This window comes from Apis dorsata, unplaced genomic scaffold (genome assembly GCF_000469605.1).
Source record: "Apis dorsata unplaced genomic scaffold, Apis dorsata 1.3 scaffold_415, whole genome shotgun sequence".
In the NCBI taxonomy this organism is placed as follows: Eukaryota; Metazoa; Arthropoda; class Insecta; order Hymenoptera; family Apidae; genus Apis; species Apis dorsata.
Genome location: NW_006263670.1, coordinates 118,419 through 142,368, shown reverse-complemented (window position 1 = coordinate 142,368; position 23,950 = coordinate 118,419). Strand labels below are relative to the sequence as shown.

Below are 23,950 nucleotides of genomic sequence, written 5' to 3'. Positions count from 1 at the left end.
GCCGGGCCGAGAGAGGACACGCCCGGCTTGTACGTCGATTGGGCGGTCGAGGATTCCGGATTGTGCAAGGGGGATAGGTATACGCCACCTATTTCCTTCTCCTCCTCCTCGAATAAAGAAACCACAAAAAGAAAAAAGATTAATCCTTTGCTCTCCGCCACCGTTTGGATTGATGCGAATATTATTATAATATATTACAGTAATTATACATTATAATATATTATATATATTATAGTATATTATATATAGTATTATTATAATATATATATCTTTGGATTGNTTATAATATATATAGCTTTGGATTGATGCGGCAAAAATTATTATAATATATTATAGTAATTATATATATATTATAGTATATTATATTTATTATATATATAATATTATATATAGTATTATTATAATATATATATATTATTTGCTCTCCAACGGTGCTCTCTCTTCAATATCGCTTCATAAATATTCTAAGCTCTTTACGCGTAATCTTATCTTATGAGTAATTATCTTATGAGACCACCGAACGCACCGAATGCGCGTCTAAATCTGGAGTTACTGGTTCGACCGAGCGAAACAGGCCTGGAGTGCGAAGAGTTAAAAACGTTTCTGGTCTCCCTGCTTTTCCACAACGGTATCTCCTTAAACTCATATTCTTTGCTTATAATAAAACCACCGCCAATTAAGCGAAGTCGGATCACAAGCGCAGGCGGAAAAAAAAAAAGAGCATCGTGTTTTTCCTGCCGGGGAGAGGAGAGGAGAAGACGGTGATTTCACAACGGATGGGCAAAACTGGAGGAGGAGGGGAAAATTTGTTTGGGAACAAAGGTGGGAAGGAGGAGAGTAAGCGAATAGGGAAATAGAAATGGGAAGGACGAAGAGGAAGAAACGCAGCCGGTCGTACGTCAACGTAAGCCAGGCTAGCTATCGGCGCTGTAACAATGGAGCAATCTTGGCATTTGGTTCCCAACGGGGTCACCGTAGCGTGAACGAGGGCCGGAAGTCCGCCGAGTACCCTCGCTAATTGCACCTACGACTTCGCATGACCCCCACGTTTCCTCCTTCCTCCCCACCTCCTCCCGCCACCATTTCTTATTTCTATCTTTTTAACTGTGCGTAAATGTAACGTAGCGAAGCTTTTTTCTTTTAATCGGAGGAGCAAGTGATTTTTCTTTTATCCGATAACGAATAACAATTAAACAGAGTCTTATCGTGCGAAACGATTGTTTGTTTAGAATCTTGGAAGTGAACGGAAAACTCGTGGTGGGAGCGGGGAGGAGCGATTTAGCAAGGCTGTTGGCCGTGGCGCCCGACGCCGCGCAAATCGTCGTACTTCGAAAGGGCGAATCCCTCGCGGCGCTCCGCACTCTTAGATCCGATAATCTTAGATTGACCCATAGGATCGGTTATCTGGAGGAGCAGGTCAGGGATCTTCTCGCACCGAGCAGATCCGAGGTCCCCGCGGATCCTCCACCGACACGTCAAGAACAAGTCCAGGTAACGTCCTTTTCGTTTTTTTAAATAATAATATAAATATAACTCTTGTTATAAGAGTCTCTCTCTTTCCCGTTTTTCACGTTTATTCTTGTTTAGGTTTTTCAAAAAGGGCCGCAGGTAACCGCGCTAGTCGCAAATCTACCCGGCCTCAATATAAGAAATTCGATGGAGTTGCGGCAGAGTTTACCGACGGTAAGAAATAGGCATAGCGATCATTCGAAACGTTCGATAGACGTGAAAATTTCGAACGAGCTTGATTCCTCGTTGGTTAGCGTTTCCAACGGTCATCACAAATCGCGAACTAAACAAAAACATCAAGGATCCTCGGTAACTGGGTCAACCGCGAGTTTAGATTGCAAGGAGGCGCACGTTTCGTCGCAGCAACGTAGGAGACCACCGCGAGTCGAATCGGCCATGGAACACTTGTCTAACAATCGAAAAAATTCGTCTCGAGTACAACCGTTGGACTTTGATTCCGAACCAACTTATTATCGACTGCAGGTAATTTTCCATTCGTAATTTTCGATCCATTTGATCATTTCTCTTTTTTATCGTCGCGGGATTTAAGAAAGATAAAAATTACCTTTTCTTTTTTAACATCTCCTTTCGTTCGTTTCAGGATTCTCAATCGCGAACGTCGGAGAATTCCGACGTATCAGTGGCGTATAGTTCCCAAGAATCGAAATCTCGTCCGGCACCGCCGAAAAAACCGCTTCGATTATCCTTGCATCGTGCGGCTAGTCTTCAATCCGTGGAAAGCGCGCCGCCAGCTACGCTTCACGACGTGGTGAAAAAACCGATAAAGAGAAATCACAAAAGCGACCCATCACCGTTGGAAAAAAGTGTTCGAGCGGAATCGAACGGAGAAGCGAATAATCAAACGGAAGAATCGTACACTAACGCATCTCAACCCCCACCAAGGACACCTTCCAGAGCGGAATCTTGTCAGAGCGCGTTACGATGGCCTTCTCCTAAACCGAGACCTCATTTAACATCTGTCACCATGGAGAAGTGGTGTTAGAAAATAAAAAACTAAAACTCGAATATAACGATCCATCTTTTAACGTCATCTTCGATCTTATTCGAAGACGGATCACAGACAATTTCTATACGATGTGTAAATAATATTTTTAAACTTTTTTTAACGCGAATTTTACGCGAAAAGACTGAACTTACATTTTGAATTTGTTGATCGTTCGTACGTTTTTTTTTTTTTTTATATAATATTTTTCTCTTTTAAATTTCACGTTTTTGAACGATAATTCAATAAAGTATTCCATTGTACACATTATTATCTCGAATTACGATCGTTTAAATCGATCGATTAACGTTGAACAAATTGTATTTCGTACAAAATACGCGAAGCGTAAACTTATATCCGTTCGATTTAATATATTGTTCGTTCTAGAATTTTCTAGAATTTTTTCTTCTTACTATTAAGCGATTGTAATAGCTTTAGCTCTTACGTATATACGTGTATCGTAACAATATCAAATCTATAATATCTTTTTTCAATTGCTAGTCCAAGTATGTATTTTACAATTATTAGTATTAATTCAAATATGATGAAATGATCGTCGTTTCTAGAAACAAAGGCATTTTAAAAGTAAAAAATTATGTAATACAAACATATAAATAAATTTTTTTCTCTCTAAATTATCAACTTTTACATCATTATTATTGTACATTTCGTTTTTTCTTGTTTTCTTTCTTTTCTTCACTGCATTGCTCTTTTACAAAGTCTGGCAAGAAGACTGTTCATTTGTAGCAAACTGTTAATTCCATCCACTATTCCCAAATGAGTTATCCCAATTTCCTGAAACGAAAATTTTAAATTTAAACTATCTCGTATATGTGTATTTATATGAACATGTTATTGTATACAAAATTGATTTAATAAACTTTTAAACTCACTTTTACGAAATCTAATTTTAACGTTTCATCGATGAGTAGATTTTTTGCAACTCTGAATATATTATTAATTATATCTTCCGCGGAATAACCCATTTTCCATAAATGTTCCATTACCTGTATTGTAACATTACAAAAAAATCGTTTTACATTTATGTATCGGACTAATGATAAATCATTTTGGTAAGATGATAAAAGATGATCATACCCCGTATGCCTTGGAAATATTGCCCTCTGTACAAAATTCAAGCATTTCTTTAACGAGCAATGGATGTGGTTCGTCGCAAACTTTAAAAACATTTTCACTATTTACATGATTAAAACCATTATGCGTCGATTGTAAATTATTTAGAGCTTGTCTCATATCACCTTGCGCGGTAAACACTATTGCTTCCAATCCATCGTCCGTATGCGAAACCTGGTTAAATATGATAAAATATTAAAAATTATTATTAAAAATTAAAAGATTAATATATCTCGATAACATTTTTCCACGCGAATAGAGATAATAATAAATAAATATATTTAAGAAAACTTATGCCTACATCTTCCTTTTTACAAATATCGATAATCTTTGCTAAAATTTGTGCATCCGATAATTTTCCATATCTTAACATAGCACAGCGTGATTGTATTGGTTCGATAATTTTATCGCTAGAATTACAAGCTAACGCAAATCTAGTCGTGTTACTGTATATTTCCATAGTTCTTCTTAATGCTTGTTGAGCACCGCTAGTCATGCTATCAGCTTCGTCTAGAATTATTATCTTGTGTTTTCCTTTTGGTAGATTTACCTATAAATTTGAATCGATAATACGATATTAGCTAACTTACAAAAATGAATAAGAAAAGTAAAAGTATAAAAAAGATTTTTTACCCTTTTTTGAGCAAACATTTTAATTTTATTCCTTACTACGTCTATTCCTCGATCGTTCGAAGCGTTTAACTCTAATACTGCTTCTTTAAATATTGGTCCTAATAAAATACGTGCTAAGCACAATATAGTCGTAGTTTTACCAACTCCTGGTGGACCAGCAATGATGATATTGGGACAATTGCCTTGTTGAGCAAAAACCGATAATCTGGACACCGTATCCTCGTTACCAACAATGTCGGAAAATATTTGCGGTCGATATTTTTCGATCCTTAAAAATAAAAATTTATTTTAATTCTTTAATCCTTTTCTTTTCTTTTATCCTATATAAATACATTACAATTAACGAACGAAAATAGAGATATAACCTAAAAAAAAATATATTCAATTTAACGACGAGAAAACGTATATTCCAATTTATAGAAAACATACCATGGCAAATGATCCAACTTTCTATCTTTCTCTTTATTTTTTACGTTATAACCACTCGTTGACGGTAAAATTTCAATGTCCATAGATTCGTCGATATCATTCTCATCTCCCATCTTTGAACATTCAATTTAAAACGCGGGAAAAACTCTCTACCGCTTCCAGATGTCCAGTACATTGTTGAAACATAGATTACGTAGTAATAAAGAAGAGAAACATCGTCTTCGTCGTCGTTTTTGCTTATGACTTAATATCAATAAAGCAAATATAAATTGCATTACCGATTAATAATAATTTTTCACGCTAAAGAGATAATATCGTTAAAAATAAACGCTTGAAAAATTAATATTCAAAATATTTTATTATACACGTTTTATTATACAAAATAAATCTCATAATTAAAAAGTAATTGTAAAGTAGATGGAATAAAAAAAAAAAGAGAAAAGTGAATATTTATCTCGCGATAAATATATGAAATAAATGATAATTAATGTTTATTAACATAAATAATTTTATATACCATTTTATTTAAACCATTAAAACATAAATAAAACTGATACAATTAACTCATAATTATAAATCATATACCAAATTTATCATTATCGCTATTATTTATAAGATATTATATATTTGCAAAAAAATTGTATTTAATATTAATTAGAATAAAAAATCGTATAAAAATTATATCAACATTATTGTATTGATTATAAAATTTTACCAAATCGAATAAAATAATTTTATCGATAACAAAAATAACAAAAAAAATATAATTATCATATATTCGATAGAGTGAATATTTTTTCTTTTTAAATTTAATATTATTTAACAATATATGAATAAATGAATAACGATTGACGATTATATTACGGTTAATGATTATATTATTTCTTAAGGGGTCGCCGCGGTATCGATTAAATTTTTCGCATCTAGTAAAATCTCGCGAGATCGTCTCTCTTTTATAAGCATTGCGTTGGTGGCTTACGGAATGAGATTTCAATATGGCAGCCGTCGTGATATCTGCACAAGTCGGTATCGCGGAAATGTTTTGAAGTCGTTGAGTAATCGCGACAACCGGTTGACGTACAACGCATAGGTTAGTAAGACGAAATGACGTTACGTTTTTGTATTAGCTTCTCTGATTGAATCGATCAGTTTGTGTCAGGAAACCGGGTTTTCGTGAAAATTATTTTCCTCATCACGGTTGAGCCGCTAAAGTATATAGTTGAAACCGCAGTATTGTTCGAATGCAGACATAGGTTACCTTGATTTTTCATTCTTAAATCATACTCAAAAGCGTATCACGTTAAATGAGAATCCGACGCTCGTTTCGTTCAATCGACCAATGTATATGCATGTGACATCACGTATGTTTTGCGATTGTATGTATGCTTGATGTGTGTACGTTTTTCTCAGCTAGGCTATATACGTGTGCGTGTACGTGTCAGGTGTGTGGATGCTGTATCGATGCGTGTATATTCATAAAATGTTTAGAATCGTCGTTTATCTTTTATTTTCGAACGGAACATTGTTCGAGTGTCGCGCGTGTTCAAACGTCAAGAAAGAAGAAGACACGTCGTCGTGTATGTTTTTGACACATCTCGCCATGCCGAATGAACAGCATGGTTCTTCGGCCCGCTACATACCGAACAATACATTTGGGAACGGCGTTTGGTAAGTTGATGTATTTCTTCTTTACGATTCTTTTATTTATCTGACTAATTAATTCGATCGTCACAATTTTCAATGATAAATATTTTTCCCGTTACTTTATCATTTCAATATCATTTAAAAGTGTTCCACTTATATTTTGAATATCAATGCCGCGCAAATTTTCGTTTATTTTATTCGCAGATGAACGTGTCATTCTAATTACGTTATAGATTAGCTAATTATGTAAATGCCTGTTGCTGTAAATACATACAGTTATGCTTATCATTTTGGCTATTATATACTAATAATTATTTCCGGTTGTTCTTGATATTCGAGATACACATATGAGAAGTCGAAAGAACATGATTCATTAATTCCTGCTTAGTTTGCATTTTTCTTCTAAATGCATTTTGTTTCCTATTTTATTTGAAATTTTTTTCATTTTGTACGCACTCGATATTCCATATAACCGATAACTATTGATTTTATATAAAATAGATAAGATTGTTTATTTAAATATATCGATCAGGTTATTTATCGTGCGTTAATAAATTGTTACGAGGAAATAAACTTTATTATATACTATATTATATAGATATTAGACATCTAATTTGTTTTCGATTAATATTTACATTCAATTTAATTAATACGTATTTAAACGAGTATCATGTTATAACAATAACACCGTTTAACACGTTTAAATTTTTATCACGATTCATGAATTTCACGAATAAAAAAATATTTAGCTTTTATTTAATCATTTGAATAGTTCTTCTCGATGGAAAAACGTTTTTGAAGTTTAGAACAGAATTTTCGATAGTTATTTATAAATAAAAAAGTTATATTTTTCGTAGTACATGAAAATACAATTACGATTGATTTTATATTTATCACTAGAATTGTTAAGTCCAAAGTATATATTTTGAAAATACCTATTTTCCGTTTTTTGATCCTAATATATATTATAATTCTTTAAATTTATATCGAATAATTGTAAAATTCTCGAGAATAGATAGTTTCTGATTTGAATACGTTCTCTTCGAATTCGTAAGGAACCGTAGAAATGTAACGGTACTTTGTAAAATACTTTGACATCCAAAATCATTCAAAATACTGAACTCTCGTTTTAATTGGCCCATCTGCAAACCAATCGAATCATCCGATTCACCGTATGAGATATATCGTTGCATAGCTAGATACAATGACGGCAGATGGGTAGAATATTTTTCAACTCGTGTGAATTATTATCGCTATAATTGTCGAAAAATGATACACCATATCTCTATTATGTTTCTAGATGCTTACAGTAGCAGATTGACGATATCGGTTCGTAGAACTAGCGACTGTGAGCATTGCCGAGTGCGCTTGGGAAAACATCAATTGTAATCGGATCATTTTAAATGTTCGACTATAATAACAAGATAACAAGATAATATTTAATCGAATAAAGAAAACGATCAAAGTTAAAAAAAAAAATTGATAGGTTGATTCTATTCATTGAATAATTTTAAAAAATTTCTAAAAAGCAATCTTGGCACAAAAAAAAAAAAATCACTTTTCAAACAAATATAATTTTTTCGCGATATATTTATACGATCGCGCAAATAATATTAGAAATTGAATTTCAAATATAATAAAAATCCACATGACTCGGATAAAACATTTCGAGATGAGACGATTGATGCGTAGGCGTATACGTCGTGTACTTCTTTTCTGTCCAAATTTATTTATCCGTTGTTCGTCGTCCGGAAAGGGAACAGAATATACGAAAATGAATATATACGCGTTATATCCATTCTCATATAAAATATCATAAAACGATTATAAAAGATTGTTCGAACGGATCGGGAAGAAAATAATAATAATTGACGGAAGGAAACAATGAACGATCAATTTTAAAGATTAATCGATATATATATATATATTTTTAACAGAATTTTATCGAGATTGGAAATTGTAATTATTCGATGTTAAAATTTCGAAAAGATGCATTAGAATAGCCACAGAAACGAAGAATTTCTTCGATCTATAAATAACAATTTATTGCGATTGCACTGTCTTTAGCGTGTCTAGACCTGTATCTAAAAGAGGAAGCATGTGTTGTATGCTGTTCTAAGAAGGGAGAATATTCAATAAATTTGGATCTCTTTGTATGCTAATTTTGCGAATCGAATATTAAGCATTTATTATTACATCCACAATAAATATTTCAAAGTCACTTTATACTGTTTATTAATTTCATGTGTCTATATTATTCTATTCTATACTATATATAAATATATACATATATATATATATATGTATGTATGTACTTTTCTATATTGAAAATATTTGACGTATTTATTCTAATTTAACGAAACGATATTAAAATAATATTATAATTTTCGATCAAAAAAAAAAAGAAAAAAAAACTAGTAGAAATAAATAAGAGCGTGACCTAATCCAACCTAACCTAACCGAGGACAACGAAATAGTCGAAATAAGCGTTTAGCGAGAACTGTTGACAAGAAGGCTAGTAATTAACAGGAAAGCTTTTCAAGGATCGCTCCTCTAGATCTGACGCATTTTAAAAGCGCAAGGAATGAAAAGATGGTAACGAGCCAAGTGACGATATATCGTACGATTACTAGTTACACAATCCCCTCGAAATCTATGGATCAAACATCTTTGCACTATTTCGCACTGCACCCTTATCTTTATATCCTTGTTTTCATCGTTCTATCGTTTTAAAATTCAACATTTTTCATTTCATCCATATCTTTTTTTAAATATATATTATAATTCAAACATGCGCAAGTTATCTTTTTTTCTTTCCTTAAAAACTTTCCTAATTACCTTAATTTTCCCTCATTTTTCAATTTGATTTCAAAATTTATTAGTTTCAAATAGAGTTTCAATATTTTTCGAAAATTCAACTTAAAAAAAAAAAAAAATTTATGAACAATCATTTCATCAAAATTCAAAATCAATATACGTATATTTCAAGGATATTTCGAATAATTTGTCGCGATTGAAAAATTGATACGGAACGATCGATCATTCTTTATCATTTTATTTCCGTTAATTTTTGCAAAAAAAAAAAAAAAAAAAAAAGTGATATCTTGGTTAGAATAATATTAAACTTGGTGACGGAGTGAATGAATGAATCTAATCTAAAAATGTAGCATACAAAAAAAAAAGAAATATCAGAATACACTCTCTTCTGGGGAAGAAGAGAATCTATTCGTTCTCATTAATTAAAGAATCGTATAACTAACTCTCCAATTAAGAACGGATAATTTTAGGTGGTGTGCGCATCTAAAGAAAGTGTGCTGTGGTTTCACGTGAATACCACCGATATCCTCGACCCATAAAATCCCTATCTTATAATTTTGCTCAAAGGTACGGTCAAATTAGAAAATGTCGTAGAATTAAAGACGAGTAAAGGATATTTTTCTCATTTAGAATCCGTGTATTAATCTTCGCTCATTTGAGAAGAATCTCCAATATAAAATATTACGTTAACGTTTGTTCGTATCGATTGTAGCCACGATAAGTAGAAAATCAAAGCGATCTACGTATATCTATGTTTATAAAGGGGGAAAGATCGAAGATAGAAGAGAAAGAAGTAAGTTTGATTTCGAGTAACAGACGTATTATTACGATTATGGGGAGCTGTCGCATCCTCCAAACATATTCTGCACGTGTTACGTTAAAATAGGTAGCTTGCAATAAATTATTTTTATAATTATTTATATCTACCACCTTGACCTTTTTCTTCAATGGGAAAACGATATGGTGGAGGAAGACTGCTTTATCTCTTGTATTACAAGGCTGTTTATTGGGTAAACATGCAATGTATATGCGATCTTGCACGTATATCATCGTAAAATTTTCAAACACGTTCGTATAATATGATAAAAACTCATTCGTTTAATTAGAAAAGTAAATATATGTAGATTTAACAACGTATAGATCTTCCATTCCATATCTATCGAAATAGTTCGAAAGAGACGTAACACAGGGATAGAATCCGTGGCTTCAATCATCCACAATTTTAATTTTCATTTATTCAATTTATTTAACGAGTTTAAGGAATTTTCTTTAAGAAAATTAACGATACTAGAATCTCGAGTGGGATAGTTTTTTTTAATCGTTTTTATTTTCTGTGACACGAAATTTTTCTGTGAAAAATTGTTCGAGGAAATTGGATAATAATTTCGTGGATCGATCGAGCGGATGAATCGTGATATGATGGAATTTTATATTTATTCTTCTAAAAAAAATATTACGTTTTTAATCGCATGACGTAAAAGTAATGCGACGATAATAAAGAAACGCGATAATAAACACCGTAAATATTCCGGGGTGTGTCTAAACTCGTGCACGAAACTCTTTCGTCAACAATTCACAGGAGAATAATTATCTCTTCGAAGAGAGAATGAATATGAATTTCTTGAAAATTCCGGATAAATGATAGTTTAATTTGCAAAATGTATCGCTAAAAACATACGTACCGGTCTGTTTAAAAATAAATGTTCATCGAATGATCAATTTGATACAAATCGATATATTTCTATATTGTCGATGAATTTTGATTACTTTTATAACAACGAAAATCTAGGAACGTTATTTTCATGATCGATGAGTGAAAATCGGTAAAAGGTGAATTCAGGCTCGCAGGTGGAAAATGTAGAAACGGCAAATGATTATGCTTCACCTTGTACTTCTTCCGTGTATCTATATTCAGCCTATCCGGCCACTGTGTTCACCACTATTGATCCATTACAGCTATGTACAATACTGAAACCAACTTTTACACGAGGGTAAAACTAAACTTGGTCCTTTTTTTTTCTATTATTCTTCTCCTTGTTACGCTGCACTTGAAACTATGGAAGAACATCGTCGAATATTCTCATTTCCGCGAAGACGTAAAACCTTTTTTTCATCTATCAGAGAAAACGGTTCCAACATACGTACAGAAACTTGATATTTATCATTTTTCTTTTGTTGCCAATAAGAAAGATTAGGTTTAAATTTTAAATTGTACATAAATTGTTTTCTTTATAATCTAATATTTATTTTGTTTCTTATTTTCTTTCTTGAACGTGTTCATCTACGATATATTTTTCATTTCCATCGTAAGAATTGTATGATGCAAAACGTTACTTTCATCGGAAATTAATCATAGATAAATTTTCTTCCGATCGTATTAATCGATTATTTCGAATCGAGTGGTACAATAGGAAAAATTATCTAAAAATATTCGTTCGTTTAAAAATAATTTGCGAATAGATTAATTAATGATAATCAATGTCGAATCAAATGGTAGAAAATGATGAAAGAAATAATAGTGAAAAGGATATCGTTTCAAGCATAGGCAGATTTTAATTTGTCGGTTAAGATGTATTTTTCACATAGGTGGTCTGCCATTAGTCTGTACACTGACCATATTTTTCTACAAGGTAATGTATTAGCGTTAGGTTGGTCACAGTTACGCGACTGACTTCATGATTTCCGGCACACGCGATGACGCACAGAAACTGATTTGTAGTTCGGACGGTATACGCCACCGATCTGGCTGTTCGGACGATGTATATGTAATTTTAAACAGTATTCTTTAACTACACTTTGTACGAGACACTAAATCTAGTTAATGTTTATTTAAATAATACTTACTTATCTTATTTCGTTCTTCAAATCGATCACGATCGCTTATTTACAATTAGGTTAAATAAACTGATCTCTCTTCTGACTATTATCTGTCAAATTACCAATTATTTGTACGTATTCGAATAATTTATTAATTACTTTCTTATTTCTATCTTATTCTTGCTTTTTCTCTATTATTTGAAAAACGATACAAATTTTACGAATATTATTAATATTATTACTTTCACGTAGAAAAATATTTTATTGTAATTAATATTTATCGTATATTTTCTTATATTTCGACATATTTTTCATTTTTCTTATCGTTTCTTAACGTTAGAATTAATTCGAAATGAAATTAACAAATACTTTCTTAATTTTATCTTGTATATCTTGAGACAAATTGATCTTTTTTACGAGAAATATATAATCCTACTAATCGTGTATTACGTATATATTTTTTTATTAACATTTATTAAATCCATGGATTATTTAGACTTATGATCATTCAGATATTTCTTATACGTAAAAAGTATCTTAATTTTTTATTTCATATATATAAATATCGCAAAATAAGATGGACTTTGTTTTCTAATCTTGCTTATGGCTAATCAATAATAATTCGCAGGTTCATATATTTTGTATTTTTAAAACAATGAAAATATTTTTATTTCATATATTGATTATTGATATATCAATAATTATATATATCATATAATATAAATCATATGTATAAATGCATAATGATTAAAAAGACGATATCGAACGATCGAATCACTTTATCTTTTCAATTAATCCTTATCTTTTAAATTCCTTGAAAACTCGTCTGAATGTGAGAAACTCAAGCGAAACCTCATTTTTTCGATCTTTATACGTACATTTTTCGCATATTTATGAAAACTTGAAAAAAATTTTATTTTAAAAGGCCAAGATGCGATAAGTAATCGATTAAGATATTCTCCATTTTCGTATTATACAGCGCCATCATGACTCGAACAGCATTAGATGTTTATCAAATATCTAGGACAGTGGATAAAGTAGATAACTGTAATGCCGTTGCAAAGATGCGTTATATATTTATTTCCAATTGAAATTTTGATCGTTTCTAGATGGCGCCACTATTCCAAATTTAATATACAAGCATACACTTACGTTACATCACTACTTTTATTAAGATTCTCCTTTTATTAAGATACATGTAAGTATTTGCTATGTTTCTAAAAAATATCTCGAGAAAATATATCCAAATATTTCATTCATGACATTAATGAAAATTAATGTTTGTTAAATATTGTTTTATTTTTATTTCCAAGTGGAAAAAAGAAAAGAAAGAAGAGTAATATCAATGAAATTGTAGAAAAAGAAAGATGAACTTGCAATAATTATGATTTAGATATTCTTTGCAAGTTTTTTCATTCATTTCAGAATTAACTTATAAAAAATATTTTTCGAAAAATGATATTGATTGAGACAACGTTTTTCGTATTTGTGTTTTTTTAGTTTACTTTAACGTATACATATAAATGCAACGTAAATAAGTAGAAAATTGGCAAATACGACGCTGCAGATATAACTTTATTGATTCTGGAAAGCATTAGCTATCCAAAAAATGAAAATAAGAGCAAGAAGTTTCGAGACGTGTAAAATTTTGGCTGTACATATATCATTTTATTAATTGGAATTTTATTATCGGGAATAAAGGAAATACAATTATTCGTTTGATGCATAATGCGATTATTACAAATCAAATTGAATTAATCATTTTATTTTTCGCACTATTGAGATAAATTTCATTCTATACTTTATACTTTCCCATTTTTCTTTTTAAAAAGATTTATTTAAAAATTTCAGAATTTCGTTCCGTTTATTGACAGTCACAGTTTTTAATTAATCATAATATTTATTCGTACTGCGTAATACACGTCATGCGTAAATCATACAAATAAGTCATCACTTCATCATTGGAATAGAATATATAGAATAAAGTGATTAGTATGATGAGCAACATCTCTAAAATACTTATTCCTTAATAAGCTTCCAAATATCTATACAAATACACGTAAGTAAGTACATATCGGCACATAAGATATTTGAACAGGTTGATTAATAGTTGTTTAAAAAAAAAAATATTATAATATAAATTTAAAAGTAAATTTAAATCTATTTTATTATAAGATATAAAAAAGTATATATTTAATTTAATTAAAAATTAATCTCATATTTTCATTTTTCTTTTTAAATATAACTTAACACTTACCTTTAAATAAATTATTAGTTCTTTTATATTCCATAGGTACAGATCATTCCGTTCAAATATGATAAAATCCAAATCCACAGAAGTTTTAAACAATACTAGAATTTAAAATAAACAAAAGTTAATTCAAAATAAAAGTATTTTAAATGTTTACTAATATCATTTACTAATATCATTGGAATAAAATTCTAAATATCATTATGAATGTATTTTACTGCAAAAAGTTAATCCTTTTTAAATATATTTTACTGTATCTATTTTTATTATAAATATCTTTTAAATAAGAATTAAAATGAATTGAATAATTGAAATTGTATTCAATTGTCGAAATTCAAGTTTAAAATTAATTTTGTCAAATATAAGTTTTTTGAATATCTTATGCGGAAACATATAATTTGTTAAAAATATATACTTAATAATAGAATTTTTGAAATATGAATTGAAAAGATGTGACAAAAACATTTAAATTTCATACGAAATCGAAAATATTTTAACAAATATCAATAATTTATAAAATTATCAAAAAGGAAAGAATTTTATTCCTTAGATGATATATTCTGTAAATAAATTTCTGTAAATCATTTCTTCAAGCGATAAAAATTAAAAGCATAGTTATGACATATTATAGAAAAAAGATGATGTTTAAAATTTAAACGAATCATCTTTTTTTTTAAATGTATATTTAATAATAATTTAAATAAATAAATATTTTTAAATAAATATTTAATAAAAATATAATATATTTTTTAAATATATAAGTTATAGAAATATAAATATAATAGAAATGTGAGGAACTATTAATTAGAAATTGATAGATCGATAAAGAAAAATATACGGTACATTGAAGAGTTGATCCTTGATTGCTTGGTTTTCATCGCGCTGCCCGCATTGCGTCGGACTGCCCTCACGCCGGCGCTTTGCACCCCTGTGCTTTTCGTCCTTCTCTTCATTCCTCTTCGCCCCTCCCTCTTCCCTGTCTTTCCCCATCTTTTTCCTCGACAACGCCCCTTCCACCACGATCTCTACGCAACCAAGAAGATGTTCGTTAAGCGTTTCGTCCCTGCACCTACTTTCATATCCCAATTCCCATATTACTACATCTATTTCTTTTTTCCTTTCCATTTTTTATATTTAATATCACTTACACGTATATACTCTTTTAATATCATAGAAATTTTTATCATCGATTAAGAGTTTCGTCAATATTAAAACGCATCGACTTAATTAAAAATATAAAAAGGGGGGATCATCATTAGACGTGATTTCATCTTTTTCGAGATTCTAAACGATTACGATGTTTGATCATTTTTTTCACTCGTTCGATGACTATGTTATATTATTAATTTCAAAGCGTATTTGTGATACGATTTTATTTATGTATTTCGAAATTTGAGTAAAAAATAACGAAACGTTATTTTACGATAGATATACTTGATTAATCTTTTCACAACAATAAGTGTTTACTTCTATTTTACTTCACGGTCGAACACTCGAGATTGTTCGGTAAGCGGTTGAATGGAAAATTTGCAAAGTAAGCCAATTCGAAGTACCCTTCAAGATATCATTTCCAATCAATGAAAATAGTTTGTCATGAAATTTAATTATTATATAAACGCTAATAATTAAATTTACAATTTTACACATATTATCTAGTGATAAAATGACATTTTTCTCCTAACGTTAAATATAATTGAAAAGAAAAGGCGATTAAAAGGTTGTTTTTTTTATATTATTTATCACATATATCGTACATGTATTGGTTATGAGAAAGAGGATAATTATTACTAGATAGAGATATTTTCTATCTTCTATCTTCCGTGAATTCTATTTTTTAACAACAAATAACAAATTCCATATCAATTATCGATAAAAAGACGATTATTCGATATAGCGTTTCAAACGATTAAATTTACGCGCACAATCGCGATTTCATTAAATGCGCATGCGCCGATAACAGGCTGCCCGCGTGGTATAAATAGCGGTGCACTAGCGCAACCCGGAGCATTCGTATCCCGCTCTTAGGTTCGTATCAGGGGTTCGACATTAGCCGGAAATCGCTTAACAGTTACGCTATATTCGTACATAAAATTCGTTTCAAGTTTTCTCATTGATTTAACCAAGGATCGATCCTATCCTAGCCACATGCAACCAAGACTTGAAATTCACTCTTGACATTTTCACTCTATTTCCATTTAACGACGAAACAGAATTCCACTAAACGTATATCTAAATAAAATGGTCGAAACGTACAGTCTATAATCGTATCATCTTATCGTTGTATCACTCGTTTCTAACAACATTCATTATATTATTGTCATTACGTATTTGTAATTTTTTATACTTTTTTTTTTCGATTACTCGTAGTAATAAAAAATAAAATAGAATTTACATATTTGTATCATTTATCGATAAAAAAGACTCACTACCCTGCCTGTTGAGGCAACGATTCGTTATACGAGTATCTAAATGTTAACGAAAAATATTCTCTCATATGGTGAAATCATTGATAAATTTTCGTAGAACTAGTTTCGAAGTTTAAACGAAAAAAGTTTGAACGAGTTACGTGAAGATCGCTCAGAGAGAAAGAACTGTTTCGGATTGGTCGTTTCAACGAGAGAACGTTTCAACAATAGGCAACTAACTGGCAAGTACCGACACCGGGATATCGATTTTCTCGAGTAAAAAGATCGAGTAATCGAATGGAAGCGGAATCGAAACGAGTCGCGTAAACGAAACACGGGATGCGAAAAATTCGCAGAGTCGTTAATAGGTCAGTAGCGTGACCTTCAAACGTTTCACGTTCGGTGAGTGATCCATAAAAACGAAGGCTCGGGTGTAACGGTTTTATATTTCACATTCGAGCGAATGTTTTTGTCTTGTTTTTTCGCCGATCGATATAATTTTTAATTACTCTACGAAATTGTCGCGAAAATCGTGAGAAAAGTACTGGAATCTACCGCTGGACTTATCGATAAGAGTTTTTACCAGGATTATGCTTTAGTCGAGAATAGCACAATAGTGGAAGCCGGTTAGCGGCGGATATGTTTGTAAGAAGCGAACGTGATCCTCTTAGCGGCGAGTATAGGATTATGACAATTCTTCGCGATATCGAGAATCGGAGGCAATTTTTCGAATCTACTCTCTTAAATTCTAATCGATCCATACTCGAACAATTAAACGCGATACATACGATACGCGTTTCATACGAGATGGCGTGTAAGCTGTACCTTACACTATCGCGAAGAATTAAGGGAAAAGAGGAACAGAACCGTACGAGTGAATAGCGTTACTGTGTTGTAAATTTTTTACAACGAAAAAGCGTGTTAATCCGTGAAGCATCAGACGAAACGAAATGCTTCGTTTCGCTTTTGTCAAATAAAAAATATATCGTGGTATACACGTTCAAAATCGCAACTACTTATATATATATATATATATATATATATATGTATGCTTTTAAAATTTTTTCATGCCACACTGCAGTCGCACGGTATGTTTCCAACGTGTACGTATCGAGTAAAGTTAGTTTAACAAAAATTGATCGAAAACATTGAACGAGAAAATGGATTGGAACGAAAGTATTTTATTCGAAAATTTAATTTAATCGAAAAAAAGATACCACGTTAAAATCGTTCTATCGTCACGATATATCTTTCATTTGACGAATAATAATACGTAACGGACGTTTTTCGCTTCATCGATAATTCGCCATGATTTTTTTTTTTCAATTTCAGGCATATGGTGCTACGACATTTGCAGTATGAACGTAAAGTATCGAACAAGGTAAGTGGTATTTAAAATATTCTTAAATTAGAAAAATTTACAGTTACATCATACGTAACACGAATTATTATTTCTTTAAAATCGATTTTAAAGAAATAATAATTTTTAAGAAAGAGAAAGTAATCGAGAAAATATTTATTTATTTTTTTTTTAAAACGACTTTCGAAATTCGAAATCTCGTAGAATCTTGGATTTAAAATAAGCGTACGCGAAGCGTTAGAAAGAAAGCTCGCGTCTCTCGCGTTCATGGTAGACGTTTGGGAGCCGGGTGCGAGGTCAAGCAGCGCAATTTTTCGATTAATCGCTCTCACCGATCTAATTTATAGGTCCTTAGTAGTTACCTTGGTAGCAAGTACGTCATAACTTGGCTACGTGTAGACACGTCGTTGAGACGTAAAAGGATATTGATTTCTTAAGTCTTCGTAACCGAACCGCACCGAAATCCAAACGTTACAATAAATTAAATTCTCGTCTCTCGTTCGCGCGTACGCCATCGCGTATCCCGCCATTTCGAATAACGTTTAACGCGCGTATAAATTACGGATAGAATTGAAGAAACGAAACGAAAAAGGTACGCGGGATACGAATCGGTATAAAATCGGTTTATTCGAAAAATAAATTTAAAATAAATTCTCGTCGCTTTAGAAAAAATTGGAGGAAAGTTTTCATAGCACGGATGATAGCTACGTTCAACGATTAACATTCACCGTGAACGCATCCATTATACCCTCTTCTCCTAGATTCCGCGCCATTAGAAGGCATACAGGATAACGACGAAATTGGTGCGGTGCGCACCGCTAGATCGCAGGATAGTTAGCGCACGATTATTATTATTATTATTCAGTCTCGTTTGGCCTCGATTCGCGCGCATCGTGAAACGAGAGACTCGCGAAAAAAGCGACGATTGAAGCGGGCGAGAGTGGGGGAAGGAGGGGGGATATTCGAATGGTTTCGCTCTTACTATTCCCGCGTAATACACGCGTAAATACGCGAGAAGTGACGTAAAAGTTGGGTAAAAATACGCGTTGTACAGAACAGCGTGGAGGGAGGAGGAGTCATCAAGTTTGCCATCTCGTTTCGCCCCGTTTTTTGCCATTGTATTCGCGTCACTTTCCTCGACTTTTCAGAAGGAAACGCTCATTGTTGTCCGTGCTTTTTCTCCTAACCTTTGTGGAGGGCGGCCGGTCCGCACAAGCGTCCTACCACTGCTCCCTATATCTATAATAATACGCGCAATCTTTCCGTTCCGTCTTCTCCTTTTATATCCTGTCACCTTTGCCCACGTCCCCTCCCTCTACCCTTCCTTTTTAGCCTCGCTACACGTTCATCCTGTAAACCATCGAGAGAGCAGAGAAGTAGAGATAGAGGAGTGAGCGAGGTCTCCAGGTGGGCGGCGGAGATCGATAGAACCGCGACCCAGCTTTACCCGACCAACCTGGGGAACTCGCTGCTACTGCTGCTACTATTACTACTACTACTACTAGTAGTAGTAATAGTAGTAGTAGTAGTAGTACTATTACTACTACCACTGTACCAGTGGTACCACTGTACAGTGCTAATTACTATTGCTAGTTTTTCCTTCTCTCCGTCCACACTCGTAACAAGCTTGCATTACAAAAAGTAATCACGCGTTTCTTACGCTACACATCTAACCATTCTTCCGTTTTCCTCTACATTAGGCCCTATTGTTCCCCACTTAACCAATTGTCATCCTCTTTTATCACGGATACCAGTTTCTTTCTGTCTCTTTGTTCGCTGCTTGCGCGGCGTCCATTTCTTTATCGTTCGATCCTTTCGTTTTTCGACTTTATCTTTCGTGGAACGAAAAGGGAGGAAATTGTTTTCTGGATAAAGAATCGCAAAATTCAGTCAGAATTCGAAGATTCAACTTAAAATTGTATTTTAAAATAATATACCGAGAAGTTGAAGGAAAGAAAAGAATAAAGAAACGACAACTTGTATTCTACTTTCGAAACTTTGTTAAAATATTTATTTACTGCTGCGGGCAATTGTAATGCTGTTTCAAAATATTTTTCAAAATATCAAAAGAGACGTTGATATTTTTATTAGAATAAAAATATTTCCATCATTTTCGTTAATTATTTCTTTCTCTCGATTAAAAAGCTCCTATCGATTCGAAGCGATCGATAAATTTTCCTTTAAAAACTTTCTTTTCCATATATTCATATATTATTATAATATTTATATGAATATAAATATTTATATATTTGTTTCGTTTTTATTCGTTCAAATTCGATCAAGAATCTACAGCATTAATTTAACCACGCATCGATTCGATTCCCCGTTTCTCATTTTCCTAAGCGACTTACTTACCTACACGTAATTAAATTACGTGTAAAAAAAAAAAAGAAAATGAAAGCAGTTTTTCATCTTCTCGTTATATCTCGTCGTCTCGTATTCGACGATACGATTACGCACGCTAAGGGACGATAAAATCGAACCAACATTTTGAAAGAAATTTTCGAAATCGGTAAAACGCGCGCGATATATTACGCGCAAATTTACGGTCGTTGCGAATTCACATTGGCATCGGGATACGCGAAAGCGTGTATTAACGTTTTACGTAGAAACTGTAGTAACGTGGTTGGTTGTAAAAATCGATAATCCTGGGTTTCGAGCCGTGTCGCGTGAGCTACACTCGTTGCACTATTACTATCATCAATCTCTCTCTTTTTTTTCTCAATCCTTCTTTCTCTCGCTCAACTTTTTTTTGTCCATCGTCTAAGGCTAAACTGGACGACGTTAAACCTTCCTTTTTTAGAACGTCGAATCGTCGAATCCGACAAACAATACGATTTATAAAACCAATTATCAAAAAGAAAGTAAGACGTCCGTCTCGTCTAAAGTAATAAGAAGAAATTAATTTACCAGAGCGTCGCTGCTACAAACTTTATTTAATCGGCCAATATCCATTACTCTCTATTCGTTGCTTCACTTTATTCCTACGCTACTTTCCCTCCCGCCAATCTCATTTTTCACCGCGACACAAATTTATTTTATTCTCGAACGCGATTTATCGCGTCCTTCATTTTCACCAATTATCAGACCGAAATTAATTCGGATGAAAAACTAGGCGGGGAGCAACGACAAGTCTTCGAACTTCATTATTCGAAACGTTACGATTTACGGTAATACGAAAGACACTCGATGACACCATCCAGTCGGAAGGGAGTAGGAGAGAGATAGAGAAAGACAGAGAGAAAGGTCGCGAAATGAAAATTAGACGAAAAATAATCTAGAAACCGATATTTTGCCGATTCGTATTCGCGTTCCCGATAGAGAAACGTTCTTCATCGTTTCGTTAAATTGCTTAAAATATCGAAAGCAGCTCGAAAATAGCATTTCGTACGAGAAAGATCGACGTATACTTGGACTATTAAGAAGTTAAAAAGTTCGACTTTAACGAGTATTTTTCGACGACCACATTTCTCTTCGTAGAAAAAAGTAAATGACATCATTTACGGGTCGTTCACAACTGACTCGAAAGAATTTTGATCTCTCTCTCTCTCTCTCTCTCTTTCTCGCTTCTTTCGAGCGAAATAATCACGTTGATGCTCTTATTTTCGTTATTTTCGGATCGAGAACGAAATGAAATCGACTAATAGATCGATATATCGCGCAAATCTCTTTTCTTTCCCGATTACGGAAAACACGCGATTACGGAACGTTTGTTGTTAAGTTTGATTTAATCACGTGTAATTTTTATCGTTATCGAAGATATTTAGATCGAATCGAAACCTAATTTACGTTTAATTTACGCTAATTTAAATTGTATAATCGCTGCTACTCGAGACGACGCGAGCCAAACGAGCGAGAAAAGCGTATTTCGGTGAGATGCATAAATTTATTAATGTTGTTCGCGTGTTTCGACCGGTAAATGGAAATTGCGCATTGCGTCTTTCGTAAGAAAAATGAAATTTCACCGATCGACCGATCTATCGATCGATCGATCCCAAAAATTCGACGAACGAGTTCTTTTTCGCGATCATTGCCAAGTTTTGGCAAACCATACGGCGAATACCCCTCGATTCGCCGATTATAAATCGAGAATCTAAGATTTATTGCGTTTTATCTTTTTCGTCATTCCCATGAATCGTGTGCGATGTAAAATAAAAAACTATCGATTTTATCTCGTTCGTTCCACTTTCACGGCCTTGTTTGAAAACAAATAATTTTAAATAATTTACAACGTACGAACTCTAGTTCTCGTATAAAACGGATATACGCTCGGTACTCGTATTTTACAACGTTGAATGATATCTTATCATCGAAGCGTAGACGACGAATCGGAAGACAAATCGAAACGTTAAAAACGAATTTATCTTCGATCGTTGCTACGAGTGATGAATCTCGAAAGAAGGGCAAAGAAAGGAAGCTTCGAATAGAATAGATTCGAATAAATTTATCGACCACTAAAAAGTTTTCTTAAAAATAAACAGAAAGAAAGAGAGAAACGGAGGATAGTCGAGGATCCTCGTACGCATAAACGACTAACATTGGACGGTGCGGCGTAGCACGCGAAGATTTCACCAGTAGTGCCCTTTGAAATGGCGAGGGTCGGAACGGACATTATCCAACTCGCCGATCTTAATTTCTTCTTACGACCATCGCGTCAAGGCTTCCACCAACGGTTCTACGTATATATTTATTTTCCAATTTTGCACGACACGCGATTCAAACTCGCCTTTTTACCTCTCTATAAACACGCGAAAATAACCGTACATCGAGGATAATACCTCGTACCGTACTTTTTATTTTTATCGATCTTGCGATCTATCCTTTTCAACGAATAACTTTCCAACGACGAATTAAATAATTTCCATCCGATGCTACCCGTAAAAGTAAAGAGTATTTTAAACAACACTATTTTTAACAACTGGTCCACGGGAATGTTATTGCGCGCGCGATGAAAAAGTGCAAATGCAAAATCAACAAAGTCGATAACTTCGTGCCGCGATCGTAACGCGTTCTTTCCGTCTTATCTAATCGAGCTAATCTTTAATTATTACGCGTTTATATTTTTCCACCGATAAATTTTTCCGATGAAAAATCTGCTCGTAAATGAATAACGAAATTCGGATAATTACGAAATTATCGAACGGATTGCTTTTAAAACCGCGATCACGCACGATCTTCTTCTCCTCTTTTTTTCGAAGAGAATACAAACGAGAGCGAAACAACGGCGACCCTGTCCCTCCTGTCGATTTCAGTATCCATGACCCGATTACTTCACGCGTATCGATGTTACCTACCTCTAGCTTTTCGACGAGCAACGAATCGTTGATCGTTGATCGTTTTATCGTACTCCCTTCCTCCTTTCGATTTTCGCTCCCAGATAGAGATATACAGATATACTTACGCTTCTCGGAGATGATTTTTCTCGAAACTATCTTTCGTCCATCTACCCTTTCCCCCCCTCCTCCTCGTTTCGTCGATCGCTGCTACTCTACGGATACCAAAATCTTTGTCGAAATCTTTGCTAAATAAGACGCAGGAATATCGTAATACGATATATATTTATTTTAACCAGAAACGATTATTATTATTCGATGTAATAGAATTCTCTGTAATAGAATCGAGTGAACGTTGATCACATCGTTACGATTAAGCGAAACTCGAAATAATAATTATATATAATTATTATTATTATTATTTTTTCTCAAGAAAAAGCGTAGTATTTTATTCGACTCGTTCGAGCATAGTCTCGTCCGATTGGTGAACGTAACAATTTTCATCGATGAGTTTGCTTATTATTTTCCCGCCAAGAGATGTTAGAACGGTGACAGCTCGTAATAGTGCGATACGCGTGTAGAGAAAAGAGGGGAAAGGAAGAAAAAAGAATATATCTATATATATATATATATTATATATACTTACTTACTTACTTACTTACTTACTTACGTATA

General features: G+C 32.9%; 4 protein-coding genes across 7 annotated transcripts in view; 3 read left to right on the top strand and 1 right to left on the bottom strand.

The window, feature by feature from the left end:
• The window catches only part of LOC102679336, a 9,027-nt gene extending 5,880 nt beyond the window's left edge, over positions 1 to 3,147 (top strand). For both annotated transcript variants that reach the window (XM_031512288.1, XM_031512289.1), the window contains 4 exons: positions 1 to 77; positions 1,230 to 1,491; positions 1,588 to 1,992; positions 2,111 to 3,147. The exon at positions 1 to 77 is cut by the window's left edge and continues 97 nt beyond it. In XM_031512288.1, coding sequence (XP_031368148.1) covers positions 1 to 77; positions 1,230 to 1,491; positions 1,588 to 1,992; positions 2,111 to 2,512 — 1,146 coding nt within the window. In that variant the 3' untranslated portion in view covers positions 2,513 to 3,147. The remainder of the gene's footprint in view (positions 78 to 1,229; positions 1,492 to 1,587; positions 1,993 to 2,110) is intronic.
• Positions 3,111 to 4,903, bottom strand: LOC102679212 (replication factor C subunit 2). The gene is made up of 6 exons (XM_006619412.2): positions 4,709 to 4,903; positions 4,280 to 4,547; positions 3,948 to 4,196; positions 3,611 to 3,820; positions 3,406 to 3,519; positions 3,111 to 3,307 (listed from the first exon to the last, which is right to left on the bottom strand). The coding sequence occupies exons 1-6, from the start codon at positions 4,819 to 4,821 to the stop codon at positions 3,209 to 3,211; spliced, it is 1,053 nt and encodes a 350-aa protein (XP_006619475.1). The 5' UTR covers positions 4,822 to 4,903; the 3' UTR covers positions 3,111 to 3,208.
• Positions 4,904 to 5,618: 715 nt separating this feature from the next.
• LOC102678457 (neurocalcin homolog) overlaps positions 5,619 to 23,950 on the top strand; it is a 45,116-nt gene continuing 26,784 nt past the window's right edge. The window contains exon 1 of the mRNA XM_006619406.2: positions 5,619 to 5,798. The gene's annotated coding sequence lies outside the window, so the exon portion shown is untranslated. The remainder of the gene's footprint in view (positions 5,799 to 23,950) is intronic.
• The window catches only part of LOC102678129 (neuronal calcium sensor 2), a 34,261-nt gene continuing 15,996 nt past the window's right edge, over positions 5,686 to 23,950 (top strand). The window contains exons 1-3 of one of the 3 annotated variants that reach the window (XM_031512297.1): positions 5,686 to 5,798; positions 6,197 to 6,376; positions 17,975 to 18,023. The gene's annotated coding sequence lies outside the window, so the exon portion shown is untranslated. Of the gene's footprint in view, positions 6,377 to 17,974; positions 18,024 to 22,132; positions 22,149 to 23,950 lie in introns of those variants that run through there. The other 2 variants (XM_031512296.1, XM_031512298.1) reach the window with 2 other exon arrangements.